The sequence below is a fragment of the Pomacea canaliculata genome, linkage group LG1 (assembly GCF_003073045.1).
Source record: "Pomacea canaliculata isolate SZHN2017 linkage group LG1, ASM307304v1, whole genome shotgun sequence".
Taxonomy (NCBI): Eukaryota; Metazoa; Mollusca; class Gastropoda; order Architaenioglossa; family Ampullariidae; genus Pomacea; species Pomacea canaliculata.
The window spans coordinates 42,846,759-42,864,938 of NC_037590.1; the positions used below are offsets into that span (position 1 = coordinate 42,846,759).

At 43.9% G+C, this 18,180-nt stretch overlaps 1 protein-coding gene across 2 annotated transcripts; it reads left to right on the forward strand.

The window, feature by feature from the left end:
• Positions 1-6,541: 6,541 nt before the first annotated feature.
• On the forward strand, positions 6,542-18,093 carry LOC112571211 (chitotriosidase-1-like). Of its 2 annotated transcripts, XM_025250068.1 has the most exons (11): positions 6,542-6,810; positions 10,111-10,306; positions 10,577-10,829; positions 11,167-11,291; positions 11,577-11,685; positions 12,048-12,233; positions 12,919-13,038; positions 13,284-13,420; positions 13,561-13,757; positions 16,050-16,244; positions 17,573-17,706. In XM_025250068.1, the coding sequence occupies exons 1-10, from the start codon at positions 6,753-6,755 to the stop codon at positions 16,241-16,243; spliced, it is 1,575 nt and encodes a 524-aa protein (XP_025105853.1). In that variant the 5' UTR covers positions 6,542-6,752; the 3' UTR covers position 16,244; positions 17,573-17,706. The 2 variants fall into 2 exon arrangements, with proteins under 2 accessions (XP_025105853.1, XP_025105861.1); XM_025250076.1 differs by lacking the exon at positions 16,050-16,244 and having other exon boundaries at positions 6,544-6,810; positions 17,573-18,093.
• Positions 18,094-18,180: the final 87 nt, after the last annotated feature.

Consider the following 18,180-nt stretch of genomic DNA (forward strand, 5'->3'; position numbering starts at 1 on the left):
AGAATGATTAGATGTAAGCAAACATATTCGGTTTCGTAAAGCTACTGAGGAAAACAGTAAGTTTTGAACAGGAGAAATAAAAATAACATCCGGTCTGTTACTTGGGAGCAGAGATCGTGACACTCGGCGAAGTAGGGAAAAGGTCATCGTTTTGTTCACACATCAATGAAAACTTGGCGCTTCATTCACCGGTAAACTTTGCCTGTCTGTTTGCCATGGACCCTGCTACTCCCGTGAGTCTCTCGGCTTTGTCACCTGTCGGGGGAAGGAGGCACCCACGTCTTAGTTAACTGCGTGTTTTGTTGGTGATGTACACCCTAGCCCCACAAACACACACCACACTCACGTAGGTCTCGCCGCTGGCATTGAACGCTGCTCACAAATGGAGCGGCCTCAGAGAGGCAGAGCTTTGCTTTCTCTTGCAACTTCTTTCATTTCCTAGCGCGTGACCTCCGCATCTTGAAGTTCTAGTCAACAATACCTGTATGTCTGTCGTCCTGTGAAACGACCGCGAAACACTAAGTAAAACTGCTATGGCGAATGCTGAATGCTGGAGTCGTGAGAGCAAAAACAAAAACAAGAGAGAGGGGAACAAATAGAAGAATCCAACACCGGATGAAAACATTACGACCGTGACCTATGGACCCCCACAACCATGCTACCTGTACACGGGTAGGAGGCAAGTCGCAGTTAACGTGCCTACACCTTGATTTATAGGCGCGCTCCGGTGGCAGCAGCCTTCTCGTGCATTCTACAGGTGAAAATTGAGTCGTGCATGCAGTCAGGTGCAAAACATTAAAAACGATTCTTTAAAAAAAAACAGGAACGACCGAACTGGCGATGACTGTCTACTCCTCCGACTGCAGTCATCGCCGCGATCCGCTAAACAAAGTATCCAGTAGATGTACTTTGCTAACCTGTACCTGTTATTGTTATTACAATACAATGACCTCCATATAAGGCTACGTGCGACTGTAATCTAATTTATTAACATCGGGCTTTTCAAAGACCTTCAAAAAGTATTCGACTACAATAGAAAAAAAAGAGACGTTGGCAAGTGTTGAACTTGTTGACACAGCTTCTCCACGAGAGAAGAGCAGCTAGGGAGTGTCTTAATGATTTGTTCAGCCACAAAGGCGGTTGCAGGTGACCCGTCTGGTGCCTAGTTACTGTGCTAAGTAATGCCTGTAGGGAGGTATGGCACAGCTGAAAACGAGTGAACGGTGCAATGTTAGGCCCCAGCACTACAGGTAATCCACCTAACAACAAGCAATTTACCTTTCAATCTATTGTCATAGAAACGGGTAAAGTACGTCGTCACTAATGGAAGACTGAGAAGGAGTCGGTGGGTAAAGCGCATTTAAAGCGGGTTGTTAGTGACGAACTAAGCGAGAGAAAAATCTAACACAAAATGCGAATAGGAGACCACTAGGAGACAGGTAGGAGAAGGGGACTGTGAGAGCCACAGCAGTGTTCATTCCTTTAATATTGTAGCAAATAAAAAGCTGATAACCCAACATAGTGTCAGCCAATGAAGCGCTGCGATGCAATCAAGACAGAAACTCGATTTTGCTCGAATTTTAAACTTTGGTGGGTTTTTTTTTTCCCACACACAAGCAGCTATCTCGGGGGAATCACTCGGAGGAAAACTTTAAAGAGGAAGAGAAAACTAAAGGTAGAGCAGTACAGCAAAGTAGGCAGACCTCATGCACAGTCTGGTTGGCTCGCGTATGGACAAGTGTGTGCTCAGTTTGTGCTGCGTGTGAAACACAACTCAGTTTGTGTGCTCAGATCCTAGTATTGAAGATAGGGGGATAGCTGTCTGCCCCCTGATCTCTCACAACACTGGTTAAAGGTCCCACGTAGGTCAAGTGCGTGGTGGAAGTGGCAGCCGTGCCCGCTGGTGGTGTATGCACGCGCAGCAGCAAATTTGCCTGAGGTGGATCGAGGGCCGTGTTAGGACGCACTTTGTTTTCAAACAAATGCCATAGACAACAGCTTACGTGGGAAGAAATCGTCATACGGACACTATTCGATTCACGAAAAGCAGGTCAGCGGTGTGGATCACGTGCTCAGTAGTCCAGTAGACATATACATCCGCGGTTTGCTCGGCGTTCGCAGTAAAGAATGATCACGAACTTATACTACTGGACTGCTGGTAGATTTTTCCAGTTAACTATTTAAACGAGATAGGTTTGTACAAAACTTCCCGTTTATTCACATTTCAGATTAACTACTAAAACGAGGCTGGCTTGTACAAAGCTTCCGGTTTAGTCACATTCATTGTTACGGCTCGCCGAGACTAACAGCAAGAGGCTAAGCGTTGGTCTCGGCAGACAGACAGCAGTCCACCTACACACTGAGTCCAAGTGCTTGGAAATAAAACAAGGTTGTTGTTTTTGTTTGAAGCTGTTAGGGGGTTGTAATTAAGCTTAAGTTGTGGTCGCGAGCTTAAGGATCAAAGACTCGCGAGAAGCTAGGAGCTTATCTTTGTTTGGCTTCTTTCTTACTTCCGAGGCCTGGAAATCCGAGATAAGAAGCCACTACGCGAGAAGAATATAATTCTTGGAATAATCACAACATTCGCCCCTGTTTACAACAATAGTCCACCACATGCAAGTCAGGTAAATCATCGGTATGAGAGAACTGCCATGGCACTGCCTGTAGTGTATTGCTTTGTACTGTATTAATACTTTCTTGTAGCTCCTGCAGATAAAAGCCTTGAAACTGATTCCAAAGGGTTTGAGTATTGAAGTGCATAACAAACTTTCTCACTTATAGCAAATACCCGCTCCTGCATACTCAAGAAAGTTTGAATCCAGAGAGTTGGTGTATTGTGCTGTTTTGTAGTGTGTTGTATTACAAATGTTACCAGTTGCAACAAATATTCCTGTTTAATAAAGGAATTATGATCCCTAGGGTTCTGTGCGTTGCATTGGTATTGGCATTGCATTGCATATTTTCTCAGAACAAAGACCTTCCGCCTACATCTATCCGAGTTATTTTAACCTCCACAAATTTGCTACTACAGATCCGGGTTTTGCCGCCAGTCTTATACTTTTTTTACTTGACACCGAGTGACTTGGTGCAATTCTAAGTACCGGGTGTTCAAGCGATGGGATTGGTGCTATAGTGAACGGTGGGTGGCCATGGCAGGATGGCAGGATGGCAGGATGCGATCTCACATTTCCGCAGCAAATCCTGGTTCAACACATTATTGCAATGTTACAGTTCTTAGAGCAACGCCTTTCTCTTTTTGAGATGGTTGAGTGACAAGTATCGGCATTCAGCACCACCTCTTACAAAATAAACAAGTAAACAAACAAAATCACAAACAAATATGAAAATATTTTCTAAATTAAGAAATGCAGTTTCCTAAAATGAGATCAAATATGTTGGGCAGAAAGAGATGCCTGTGACTACTATCAACTTTTAAAACAAACAAAACTACATCAATCATTAAGAAAATGATAATGGCGGGGGTTAAAGCGTTGCTTTGGTGGTGGTGATGGTGGTGGTGGTGGTGGTGATAATGATGATGACGAATACTGCACATTTGAAGCAATCACTATTCAACATTTTTTCTTCTCAGTCGCTAAAGCAAAGACTGAGACTCCTCCGCAGGGTGTACATATACAGAAATGTTTAATACATCAGGACAATCGGTCATTGTCGGTGTCCACATCTTCATTTTCTGGTTGTATTCGCTGTAACCTACTGTCTACTCTCCACACTGACTGCTCGATCATTTTTCTCTTTTCTTGAAGATTAAAAGCAGTTGTGTTTTCCTGTACATCCAGTGAGGTATATGTCCATGTATTTGTTAGTATGTGTGTGTATATAGTTTATGGTCATAATTTGTGAGTTGTATATGTAATGGTCGTGTATTTGTGAGCGCTCTATATATATATATAAAATTATTGGTATCTTAATGTATTTTGTATAGTGTGTTTATATTTTGCCTTATGCTTTGCAAGGTTGTGTTAACTCGACAGAGGTAATAAACTTCCTATAATTGTCTTTTTTAATCAATATCTGCAGCTGTTTATAACACATTCATGAAGCAAATATTTCAAAGGTTCAGATCTTCGGAAAAGTAGACACGTTTAAGGAGATACAATATTTCCATATTTCACAATATTTAAATAAAGCAGAGAATGATTGATGGATAGATAATTGGACAGAAAGAGGAAGAAGCAGAAGAAGAATCTTTTCAATTATAGAAATCGTTTCCTTTCAAGCTCATCAAGAGGAAAAGGCACAGTTGTCTAATATTTACTCGTGCGGCCCCCGAAGTGACTTGAGAGCTTGTTTGAAGATGTCTGCCTACAGCAGGCTTCGTGAGGTGAGTATCAAGATGATCCAGGTGTTGAATGCGATGTCTACGGGATTTCCACAGGGACAACTATACATCAGTTCGTGTTGTGGGCGATGTAGACGAGATTGCCACTAAAGACAACTTTACACCAGTTCACTAAGATGAGGCAAGTGTGTAGAGACAACTGAAGGACCAACTGACCCTTAGTCTAACTTATTCAGATGAACGAGCGTACAAGCAATGTGCAAACAACTTGTAGAGGAGAATACACTGTCCGGGTGCTAAGACGATTTTTATATCCTTACAAATACATGGAAACCTGAAGATGATAGAATGTTAAAGACAATGTGTAGGCAGACAGAATAATGTGTCAATGAGTGGAATGTGTTATAACCAGGGCGACCATCGAGCAGTGCAGGGACAGATGTAGGGAGCAACTATACATCGGTCACAAATCGTCGCTGTTATCGGAAACAATAGAAGTTATTTGTACAATGGCAATCCCAGACCTCCATCCACCAAACGTTCGACAAATAATTTCATGTGATGCTCTCTTCGGTGATCGTAGCATTGAACACTTCCCATTAACAAAAAGTTCTGAAAAGTATGGATTGCCTAAAGAAAAGCTGAATGTGGTCTAGAACTCTTTGAAGAACTTGTCATATCCATCCTGGTCAGATGAATAGCAAATGATGAACGAAAAGGATTGGAACGAACGAGGACTCCAAAAAGAAGAAAGTAATCTAAGGCCAAATTTAGTTTCACGATCAAACATTATGTAGTTTTATTGGCTTTGACAGAATAAACGAATCTCGATTATTATATTTGTCCAGGCGACTCAGTCTTTGCTTTCATCTTTACTTTCACCTGATTAACAGACTTCATGTGATTACATTCATCAAGGTATCACGTCCTTAACTTCTGGGTGTCCCATCTGGGTAGGAAATCTTGACCTTCGAGTATTATAAATTGACTGGGTATTATATCATAATCATTAACTGCATCACAACTCTGATCCTGCTTTATATACTCTGCAATAAACTGAACCTGCGCCTTCGGTAACCATGACTGCCTCACACCATATCCTGACTGCCTCACACTATATCCTGGTTGTTTGGGTACTAAAGTGTAGCAGTTCCTTGTCTATCTTCAATCAAGACGCCCTGATAATGAGCTTTAATTAATGAATCCAATTACTAAGCTGTTCCTTGGCGGAAGAAGTGTTCTGTCTGTTGAATACTTCACACCAATGATATCTTGCTGTTCAAGAACGAGGCATGAGGCAATCCGGATCACGACAATGTTGTGAGTGAATGTGGCTACAAGAACACACCAGCACACGCACATGTAAATATTCATGACTGCAAACTCAGGTTAAACAAAGCGAGAAAAATGGGAGCAAAGGGATAAAAAAAGGAAACAGCTACATAAAGAGACTTGCGTACAGATGATAACAGATAAACATGTAGACGGCTACTCCAGGTGCTGACAAAAACAGAGATTCCGATAAAGAACAGCACTATAGTAACAACTATTTCTGTGTCCGTGATATAAAAAAGTGATGCACACACACACACGCACGCCTGCAGTCCCAGAATGAACACAGATCCTGATGACCTGCTGCCGTCAGGTGAGGTCAGGTGAGGTGAGGTCAGGGGGTGCAGCCTACTGTTGAGGGTTGTTGTCGGCAGGACTGTCTTCGTGACATTCCAACACCTTGCTCTGTGGTTATGCTCGGCATTTCCTCCCTATTGGTAGCTGGTAATCATGGGTTAGATATTACTTTCAGATCCGTGTCTACGCCATACCATTCATGTTGTACAACCTACGAGGAGGCAAATATATCGTGTCTAATGCAAATTTAAAATAACCCCAATCGCCGGAGGCATTTAAACTATGTCATTTAAAGGCTAACCAGAAAGAATCGTTTAGTTTATCAGTTTGTTAGAATATTTTAAATCCAACAAATGGATTACAACAAGCAAAAAATTAAAGATAAAAAATCAAACAAATTTTGAAATCTTGTAACGATTGTATGTAAAATTATGCTCCTATGTATTTATTCTTAAATTGTTGTTGTTGTTACTTCTTCATGAACTGTGCAATTTTTATTTCCATAAGTACAGTTAAAGTGCAAGTCGTATCGAAAACTAGATATATCGTTGAGGTTGTTTGACTGGTGTCCGGGTACTGAGAAAGGTAACGTGACGTGTCCCCAGTTGGTTTAAAGACCGGTAAGACCTGCACCCTCCAGGGTCGAGGACGGCAGGCGGGTGAGCTCGGGTGGTGTGGACAGCCTGCGGACTCAGTGCATCCGGTCTTGACACTCACTCGACATCCAGCTGCGGGAGACTCGGCATGATCTGAGGCTCTGAGGCAGCTTGGACAAAAGTCTTGAAGAGGCATCAACAGCGACAGCAACAGTTCTAGCAACATGAAGCCATGGAGCAGTCTCGTCCTGGCTTTGGCTCTCATCGCTCTCTTTGGTGAAGGTATGTCACTTCAAACTTTTTTCTTTGTTGTCTTGACGACGACTGCTCATCACACATGACAAGGAGGAGACATAAGTTTGTTAAAGATTTAGAGAGAAGTAAGGATGCTATAAAAAGACAATACGACCGAAGAAGCGAACCGGATACATTAACTGCGAATACTTGCTACATAAACGACTGAAGTGAATAGAAAGTGAAGACTGGGGCTCTGAGTATTTAATAGTAAAGACGATACATTAAGTCGCGTAGATGAGGGCTGGGATGTAGGTACTTCATACGGGAACAAAGGTATTTCAACAGAAAGACTGGTATTTACCACAGAAGTCTAGTATTTTCCTCGACTGTACATCTCTAACCATGATCCGCGGATGTGTCCAACACAACAGGCAAAGTTGAAAAACTAGTGTGAGTACTGAGCTGTTCAGTGAGATAATGCTAGTGACAGTAGGGTAATGCTAGTGACACAGTAGGATAATGCTAGTGACAGTAGGGTAATGCTAGTGACACAGTAGAGTAATGCTAGTGACAGTAGGGTAATGTTAGTGACACAGTAGGATAATGCTAGTGACACAATAGGATAATGCTAGTGAAAGTAGGGTAATGTTAGTGACACAGTGGGGTAATGTCAGTGACAGTAGGATAATGTTAGTGACACAGTAGGATAATGCTAGTGACACAGTGGGATAATGTCAGTGACACAGTGGGATAATGTCAGTGACACAGTAGGATAATATCAGTGACACAGTAGGATGATGTCAGTGACGTGGAAGCCACACTAGGTGGCGGAGTGAGGCCGAGGACACAGGTTGAAGTTTGCAAACAAAAGGATGGGCGGGGTTGGGGAGGATCAGGAAGCAAAGGAAACAAAGAAGAAAACAAGCGAAAAAGCTACAACAGAGTGTGACAGCTACATAGTCAACGCTGACCAAAGGGAAAGCAACACTGAGTTCACTCACCGAAGCAGATATTATGATATATGTATGAAACATGTTTGTGGTCGTTGGCCTCAGTGTTTGTAAACGTGTGTCACAAGAATGTCATGATACGCTTACTCTCATTCTAAGAGCTGTGAGAATTTGGTGAACAGGAGAACCGTGGCTCCAGTCTGCTGGTCGTACGTCTGTCTGTACGGTTACTGATGTAGGTCTAGTCACTCTAGTGTAAGGCTCAACGGAGCGTTGAGAACACTTTGATAAGTTGGCGAGCCCACAAACATGTCGGTATTTGAACATGAAGTCTTTCTCTCCCTGCCATCTTACAGCCCCAAACGGCGAAGTTCAGGTGATAAAACCCGGCCACCCCTTTCTCCACCCCTTGGATGACACCCAGGTCACGAGGTCCTAAATGCGAGAAGAAACAAATAAAACAAAGAAGGTCAGGAGACAAAGTCTGCTACACAGGGCCACACCCTTATCCCTCCACCCCGCACGAACATTTCGCATTCTCTCTGTGTGTGTGGCGGTGGTGGTGGTGGGGAAATCAATCATGAAAATTGCATTATATTTTACAGTTTACAACTCAATAATATTATTATTTAAAATTCACTCAAACTGGTATGCATTTTTAAAAAATATGTCTTGGGTCTAAGGTCGAGCGGTAGCAAAACTAGTTTGTCTGACTGCTGGCTGATGAAAGGATTATTTGCGATGAATATTAGATGATGGCTGTAGCCAGTAACACAGATGGCTGGCTGTGACAGGAAGATGTCACACGATGTCACCAGTTCTCAGTAGCGACCACGGATGTATGTACATGGATTGTCGTCTGCCTCTCTTTGCCACCTTCCTATTAGAGTGAGGAGTACATTTAATGAATGTTGTCATCACTACACTACTGACAGGTCTCAAGAATGTCACGTGATTGGTGCAAATTAAGAGGTGGCGGTTGGAAGTGTGAGTTCACTAACGAACTGCTTGTCGCTGATCAGCTTCTAGAGACAGCAAACCTCTGTCATTCCGGAGGACTGAAAAATCCGCGAATACCTCTAAACCCTCTTCCCCCTCCCCACAGACCTAAAAGCAAAGGGTTAGTGAAATGGCAAGACGGTTGTAAAGGATAAATTCACTGAGCGTGTATAGCGTGTCTGTATTGACTGTGTGTATATACAGACAAGGGAGGGGTTTCGAGTGTTGTACAAGTGGGTGTATCTGTGATGTGTAAAGTGTGTCTGTGATGTGTGAAGATGGGTGTCTGGTTGTTGGTGAGTCAGTCTATGTATAATTTATATAAGGCACTATGAGCAAATCTTTGCAAAAGGCACTGTGTAAATCCTCCCTGTTATTATTTTTTATATTTTCCGACCTCCGCACATCGTCTGCAATTTTCTGCAATACACCGCTAAACTGATAAAACTTTTAGTTTTATGACAAATCTGCCAAAATAAAACCCACAAAGATTCGCTGAGGACCGACGGCAGTTTCTGAAAGGAAATTCTGTTGAAAGAAAATGTATTTACATCTGTCCCGTGGACGTTAGAGCAGACATTGCACGTGCGCGAACGAAAGCGTACCTGTGACCTCACGCTAAGGTTAGTAATTGGCGGATCACGTGACCTGAGTCAGCAATCCAGTCCATCTGACCCCGTGACCTCAATGTGGCCGCCCTGCTGACAAAGCATCTCGTTTCCTCAAAACTTCTGCCAGCCTCACTCTGGTGTCAGGTTCCTCACATGCACGTGGCAGGTTAACAAGATCGGGGGCAATCTGCTCCTCTATTATTTACTCTTGCCGTCTCTAGGTATTTTGACCTCCGGTGAAACCAAGCTGATCCCCCTGATTGCCCTGTCCCTCACTTGTGTGCTGAGCCTGGCGGCTTTGGTCTTCGGACACCCGATCCAACCTACATAAGGTTAATTTTGGGTGTCAAGAGGTCCCGTGGGCAGGTAGTATGATACAGAAAGAATCTAAAGTCGTCCATCCCCCTCATCAACTCCCTTTGATGAGGTTCCGTGTCCTCTTCTGTAAGATTGTGTGTTGGATTGAGCACGTGCAACAAAACACACGAGTGACGTCATAACGAGCTCTCGTCAGCTGGTCAGACAAGGTCTCTATTGATCACGTGGTTACAGTGTCTCTCCTGACATTATGGACATTCCTGTTTCTCCATTTTTATTTCTCATTCTCTCACTCACACTGACCTAACATTTGTCACTTGTCTTTACATCACTCTTGTCATTCCTCGTCACATCCTCTTGTAGAAACATCAACCCAGGCCTGAATTTACTGGGGAACCCTCCCACACCGCCGTTCACTGGAGAATGTTATCAGTAATTCAGGCGGATTCCATGTCGTCTGCTTGCAGTGCACAGTCAGAATAAGATCGTCATGTGCTACTACACCAACTGGTCGCAGTACCGCACCGGCAGAGGGCGCTTCGTCCCCTCCAACATCGACGTCAACTACTGCAGCCACCTCATCTTCGCCTTCGCCCAGGTGAGCGACAACCAGCTCAACACCGTGGAGTGGAATGATGTGCTGTCCTACGGCGATGGGGGCTTGTAAGATCCGCTTTCGTTCTTCCTCTGTTAATCCATCTGCTACCATTCCATCTAATATCTACTGTCAGCAACCAGTGTGTGTGTGAGAGAGAGAGAGAGAAAGAGAGTTAAGAATTGGGATTTATTTAAGGCAAAGAAATAAAGCTCGGTATAAATTTAGAGAAAGACTTGACATAAAGTGTTTAGGACTCTAACCCTCGCCACTACCACCATCACTATTTTTCAACCAAAAACAAGAGAAAAAAGCGCCTCAAGGCCCAGATATTGCAGGTATACACAGTTCAACAACCTCAAGCAGCAGAAGCCCTCGCTGAGCACCCTGCTGGCTGTGGGCGGGTGGAATGCCGGCTCCAGCGAGTTCACCCGAATGGTGTCCACCGCCGCCACCCGCGCCCAGTTCGTCACCAGCAGCATCTCCCTCCTGCGCACCAACAACTTCGACGGACTTGACCTGGACTGGGAGTACCCCGGCCAGCGAGGAAGCCCACCCGAAGACAAGCAGCGGTTTGCACTTCTTGTGCAGGTAGGTACAGTAGGGATATGTAATTAATATTATTTATATGTGTATTCACGTGACCATGTATGTATGTATTTATGTGAATGTGTGCATGTCTGCCTATTTAATGTAAAATATAAACGCTGGAGGAGAAGGAATAGGAGGATGAGGATGGGGGGAGGGTTTAGAAGAGAAAAGAAAGAGGATAAAGAAGAGGTGGGGGGAGGGAGAAAGAGGTGCAAAGCTAGATGACAGAGAGAGGTAGAGAGAGGTAGAGAGTGAGAGGTAGAGATAGAGAGAGGTAGAGGTACAGACAGGTAGAGGTAGAGGTCACCACATGTCAGTTGTGTGTCGTGTGGTGCAGGAGCTGCGTCAGGCCTTTGACAACGAGGCGCGCAGCACGGGACGACAGCGACTGCTGCTGACGGCGGCGGTACCGGCCAGTCTGTCCGCTGTGGACATCGGCTATGATGTCCCCACACTTAACCAGTGAGCAGCTCCCCCTACTTCACTTCCCTTCCTTCATTGCAAACCTCTTCATTTCTTTCTCGTATCCTCTTCTTTTCTTGGGCGGGTGGAGTCTTGTTCTGTGGGATCTCACCTTGCTCACTTTATGTCAGGGTTGTTTTTAGTCTTTAAATTATTATGATTATTTAAAAAAAACGTTTCTGATCATTGTCATTGCTTGTGAAGATTGTATTTCTCTGTAAAATTCCTTTTGACGAGCTCGGTAGATCATATTCTTAAGGCAGCTAACTTGTTATTTTTGTACAGATACTTAGATTATTTCAACCTCATGGAATATGACTTCTTCGTGGGATCGGAACCGCAGACTGGCCTCAACGCTCCACTCAATACCCAGAATCCCTCAAGCTTGAGTATAGTGAGTAAACTGTCAGACATTAAACCTCGTCTACTCTTTGCTTGAAGGAGTCATCATTATAGTATTTAGTGCACTAACTTGCTATAATAGCCTAGTATTTAGTGCACTAACTTGGTAACAAATGCTTCCTGTCCTCCCACACATTATCTGACGTCTGCACACATGTCAGAGAATGGAGAAGGTGGCAGGAAGAATAGAACTGGATGCCACTTTCTCGATAGCTTACTGTCCGTACACTCAATAGGCTATGAAACTTTTAAATAAAATCTCATCTTTTCTGCTATTGTGAGCGAATTCAGGGAAAGTGTGTGGCGATTGCCAGATTGTCGGACATACCTTGAGCTGTGCACACCTGTTGTCAGGTGAGTTCCGTCAACTACTGGATCCAGAAAGGTGCAGCCCGAGCTAAGATCAACCTGGGTTTCCCTTCCTACGGTCACACCTTCGCCCTGTCCAGTCCATCCAACGCAGGTATCGGTGCACCCGCTGTAGGCCAGGGTGTGCCGGGTACCATCACCGGACAGGCTGGCTTTCTGTCCTACTATGAGGTAAGACTTACTCCGGGTCCACTGTTTACACGGCTTCCCTGATACGCCATGTTACGGGTACCCGTGCTTGGTGTCAGGATGCACACGATGTTGACTATGACAATATCAACTAGGAATTGTTTGCTGATGCCAAACATTGCAATAGTCATCATGTCGATTATGACAACGACGGGAGGCGGAGAGGCCAGAAGTTAGAGTATGGGTGTCGAAACCCGCAGCCAACTTCAATTTCCTAAGCTGACCCAGTTGTTGGGAACGGGTATGTAGCACGGGTATATAGCACGGGTATAGAGCATTGTAGAGGGTTGGGGAGAGTGAGGCAGCGAGGGAGAGATGTGTACCGCCATCACCAGCAGTTGGCCCCGAGAACAGTGATGTCTGATGTCTTACACACGCCTCACTCTCATCGACCACAAGATTAGTGGACTCCTCTCTTCCACGATGACAGTCACTACACCTGCCAGACACGGGTCGATATTAGTCCCCGCTTAATTATCGATAACACCCGTATTTTCACGTTTATCAAAGGATTTTCACAATGGCCATGGAGATATTGGCAAGTATATCACTAAGGGAACAGATATACATATTGCAGGTGCTTAACCTTTGACTTGTTGAAATATGTTGAACACTTCTCGGTGACATACTGTGTTGTGTTTTGAGTATTCTGTATTGCTGATGACAGATATGCGACTCGGTGTTGTCTCGGTACAACATACAGCGAGACCCCGCTGGCACCGAGTTGTACGGCAGCCTGGGCACCCAGTGGATCGCCTTTGATGATGTCTTCTCCTACCAGTCAAAGGTGAGCACTCTTCCAGTCCTCCGACTTCCGCTGAACTTCCCGTCAGGTAAAACCCGGCCAAGTCACGCTGATAACCTTTGTCCTGCATCTTCAAACACATGTACCCGCCAATAACACATGTACCCGCCAATATACTGCAACACATGTACCCGCCAATATACTGCAAACACATGTACCCTGCCTAAAGTTATCCCACACAACTTTATGTCGGATATTCTCCCTTGCACGATGTCAACTCGTTGCAGCTGACCTGGCTTAACAACAATGGCTTGGCGGGTGCCATCGTCTGGTCCGTGGATCTCGATGACTTCACGGGTGGCAGCTGTGGGACTCGCTACCCTCTTATTTCTGTGCTGGGTAGCTGCCTCATCAACGGCGTAAAGTGAGTCCATGTTTGTCACGACACGTTTCATCGCCTACAGATCATCGTCGTCGTTGTTTTGCTAGCCACTCGCCCCTGTACTGCTGTGTAGTCCTCTACTGCTGTAGAGAATGCACTAACAGGAAGTGTTTCTGCTTCAGCTGCTCCCCGACTGGATCTACAGCAATCACACAAGCGCCACCTCCAGTGACCCCAGCGCCGACCTTTGCCCCCACTGCGCCGCCTCTAGTGACCCGAGCGCCGACCTTTGCCCCCACTGCGCCGCCCACCGTGTTCGTACCACCAACCACCCCCAGGCCAGTGACATTCTCGCCCACGACGACAGCACCATCCGCAAGTAGGTTATTTTCTTCTCAACTTATTCAAATCCACCTCTCGAAACACAAATTCTTTCTCCAGTCTGTTTCCGCCTTGGATAAAGTGTTTACATGGAGGGTTAACTTGGCAACGACTAAACCAACCCTAACTGCAACCCGAGGAAGAAGACAACGCGATGTATTTGGCCCCAGCCACCAGCCCCTATGGCACCCGATGTATTAGTCCCCAGAAGTGGACTGACCCTGTAGTTTTCTCCCTCTTAGTGAAAGAAGACAGTCAACATTGTTGTTATTGCTGACATGTAAACTCAACACTGACGAGCGTCAATACCGCTGTCGGGGGCAGAGCGGCGAGATAAAACTCGCATACTCCTGTTAGTTTGCATTGTCACTATGGCTGTCTGTGACGTGGTAATCAGAGGTAGGTACCCCGGTTACTACTCTAGAATCTCAGGAGGACTTTCTACCTGTGACCTTGCTCTAGTGCTGTCAGGCGTCCTCCTCCCTCCGACAGTTTGTTGTTGGAAAAGTAACCATAGAGACGAAAACTGATTACATGTACAAGACACTCACAGGAAACAAATATTTTGCAGATGAATGTGTCTCATGTTAGCGCTATAGTGACAGCGCTATATATATATACACTCATGTTAGCGGTATGGTGATTCCGCTAGTGCTATAGTGATAGCGTGCTATATATATATACTCATGTTAGCACTATAGTGATTAATGTTAGCGCTATAGTGACAGCGCTATATCTATATATACTCATGTTAGCACTATAGTGATTATATATATATAGTGACGCTATAAAGACTTCTGATAGCGCTACAGTGACAGCTATAGATACTCATGTTAGAGCTATATATACTCGTGTTAGTGCGCTATAGTGACATGTTAGTGCTAGAATACTCAGTACTGATGATCATTTGTATTACTTCCTTCATGCTTTTATATCCTGAATGCTCGTTATATATTATTGTCCTATAGTTACTGTAATACACTATAATACACTATACTACACTATAATACACTATAACACACTATACTACACTATAATACACTATAATACACTATAACACACTACACTACACAGCTGTTTACTGTGGCCACACAAAGCAGATGTGTACAGAAGCTAGTCGCCAGTGGATATTCATGATATACCATATACCATTATGTATCCACTAGCGGTGTGGAGGTCGCTTGTGATGTCACATGTCTGGCTGTCGTCTGCGCCAGTGCCATGTGACCACTGTGTCCCACACAGTTGTGCTTACTAACAGCAAGAATGTCCAAGAGTTTCCTCTAACAGCATGAGTGTCCAAGTATTGTCTAGACTCTAGAGCTTGAAGGCCAAAGTATTATTTAGCAGCCGACATGCCTTCGTCTGGTTCGTTGAGTGCGTGCTTACATTTTCTCACCGCTGATGGCCACCCACTACTGGTAAGCAACTTTTCAGTATCTATGCCTCTATTGTCAAGTCTGTGAACTCTGTTGGCATGTCAAAAAATCAGTTTTATATTATAGTCTCATATACAAAGCCATAAAACTAAGACTTGACCAGAATACCTACCACACAAGGCAATATATATATATAACATGTATAACTTTAGGTTTAGTACAGCTTTGTAGCTTCAGGCAATAGCAAGTGAAAGCTTTAAAGTCAGTCTTAGAATGTAGAATGTGTGTTACCGCTTGTACTGAGTGCTGAGTATAGCTTGGCAACTCTACAATGTATATCTGTAATTCTGTTATTGGCTATATTATTATTTTATGTTGTTAATGGCTGGCGCCACGAGTGCCAATGCCACCCAAAGTAATGTGCGATTATGCACTACAAAAATATTAATATTAACAATAAAACACACGTAAACAAATAAAAACAAACAGTAAATGATGCGCACTACAAAGGGGTGCACACTAATGATAAGAAGGTTCGGCATCACGCATCATGTGACCGGAAGTAGTTCAGCTTCCTACAAACTTTTGAAGAGTGACAGGTGCTTGCCATGTGTGGGAGTTATAACCATGTTACTGTCATGTAAGTCTGGGATGTTAAATGAGGAAAATTATGAAAAGGCAGGTTGAGGATTCCAGAGTGAACACAATGAACTTGCTGTGAAATCACTGAGAGTTAGGACATCAAGACATGTAAGGCAAGATGTTCAATAGCTGTCATGCCGGGCAAGTAAAGGCTTTGTCTTTAGTAAGATCATTGTTTGTGCCTTTCAATAGTAGTTTTCACAACAGGACAGCAAACCTTTCTGATAAAATATTCTAAAAACTTGGCTGATTTACTTATTTATTTACAGCCGGGGATGCCCAGTGTCCTTCTCGAAGCGGTTTGTACCGGGATGTGCAAGACTGCAGCGCCTTCTGGTTCTGCTACCTGCCCCTCAGATGGCGCTTCACCTGCCCACCTGGAACCTCCTTCAACCAACGAACTCTAGTCTGCGACTTTACTTCCTATGTGGATTGCACGGCTGGCTTCCTGTTTCAGGGTTAAGGCACGGGTCACGAGGCAGATCGTTTTTGATACTCATAACTATGGTCTATAAAGAAAATAATCTTATTGAAAGATAAGTAAGAGAAATAATATGAGTTTACCGGTTAATTAATACACACAACTGTCAAGCTAATTTTTGTCAGAAAAATCAGAAATGTCCCCAGGTGTCATTAAACGTCCAGAGTGCGCGTTGTTTATTTATCTTACACCATACAAGCTTAGCTACCTATCAGGAACTTACGCTCATTTTTCTATTTGGAAAGAAAATATCAGAAAAAAACGACTTTCAAAAACTTGGTTAAACGCGTTGCAGGTAGTGTCAAGAAAGCTCGGCTAAACTCTCTTGCAAGTTTGTGGAAATCTCAAAATGTTTTGAAAATACCTCGGAAGTTCATGCTGATTGTTATAACAATTTATTTGTGTCTTTTGAAAGCAACAAATAAATATTTTACCAGCGTTTTGACTCGTAGGACAACTTTAGAAATTTTAAGTTTTAACTACTGGTCTTGGAGATGAATAGTCTCGGTGATAAAGCTAAAAACAACTTTGAACCTGTTTTAATTATTGTATCAATGAGTGCTTCCCTTGTAATCAGTCCTCAATCGGCAAATTAGCCGGCGGCCACGAGGTATTCTAGCTTCTTTGTTTGGCTTCGAGATTGTCACAACTTATCTCGGACATAACAGGGTACGAAAAAAAAAACAAAACAAATTAATTAACTCTGATATTCTGAAAACCTGAAGATGAAAGTAGATGACACAATCTTCAAAAGCCATCAAAAGTTTTTTCAGTTCAATTGAGTTTCCTTGTGACCATGAATTACTACTTTTTTCGCCTCTTTTCATCCTTCACACATCATCACATCATCGCTGTTGTTGTCCATGATATCACAAGGTCGTCTTCAGTGACAATCATTTTGTAAATAAAGTGTGTGTCTCCTCAACTGACTTGTGTTCTTCGCGAGACTCTAGTGGACAGCTGCTGGGAAAGTCTGTGGGAAAGTGGGGAAAATCCCACAGTCATGGTCTGGGTTGACAGTTTCAAGACAGCCGAGACTTTCCCAAGTCTGCCGATGACCACGTCGACCCGTGGAGCCAAGGCCCTGATGGGTTTTATGCACTGTAAAAAAATTTCACTTATTAACAGGTTATAACTGATCACACGTCCCTCTAGCTCCATTTATTTCACAGATGATATAATTATTGTTGTTTGTACTTGTTTGTGTACCTGGCGAGTATTTGAGACTGTGTCTGGTTACCATTGCCACCATGATTCCCTGCCAGTTCCAGTAATTACATTTCATGCCATCTGTTGTTGTTGTCACTGTAGCCTCGGACCCAGACTGCCCAAGAAGTCGAGGGACGTTCCCAGATCGCTTTGACTGCACTGTCTTCTGGGTTTGCCTCTTGGACTCCGGGCGGAAGTGGCGGTTTTCTTGTGCCCCGGGCACCGCCTTCAACACCATCTACTCCATCTGTGATGTCACAACCTACAACTCCTGCGTTAGACCGGGCTGATAGCCCCACAGCAAACTTCTTGAATACGAAACCTCCAATGTTTGTTTACAGTTTTCATGAGTTGCCCATGAAGACTGCCTGTTTGCAGGTATTAATTAATCGCATTCATTATTCATTGGCTGGTGGCGGTCACATGATGAACAGAACTGTCACTCCTCCAGTCCTTGCATTCATTGTACATATGACATCTCGTCATGTCTCGCAAGTCGAGGGTCCATGTCTCACCTTCTACTTGCTCTCGTTTGTCACTGGAGTCGTCTCCCCGACGGAAAGCATCATTGGTTACCCAGAATGTTTGTAACAGTTTGTATTATTAAACTTTGTGTCTCCTTACTGCGAATGTTTGTGACTCTGTGTGACTTGTTACTCGCCGTGAATCATCTACCAGGGATGTCTCGGTGTAAACCTCACATTTACACT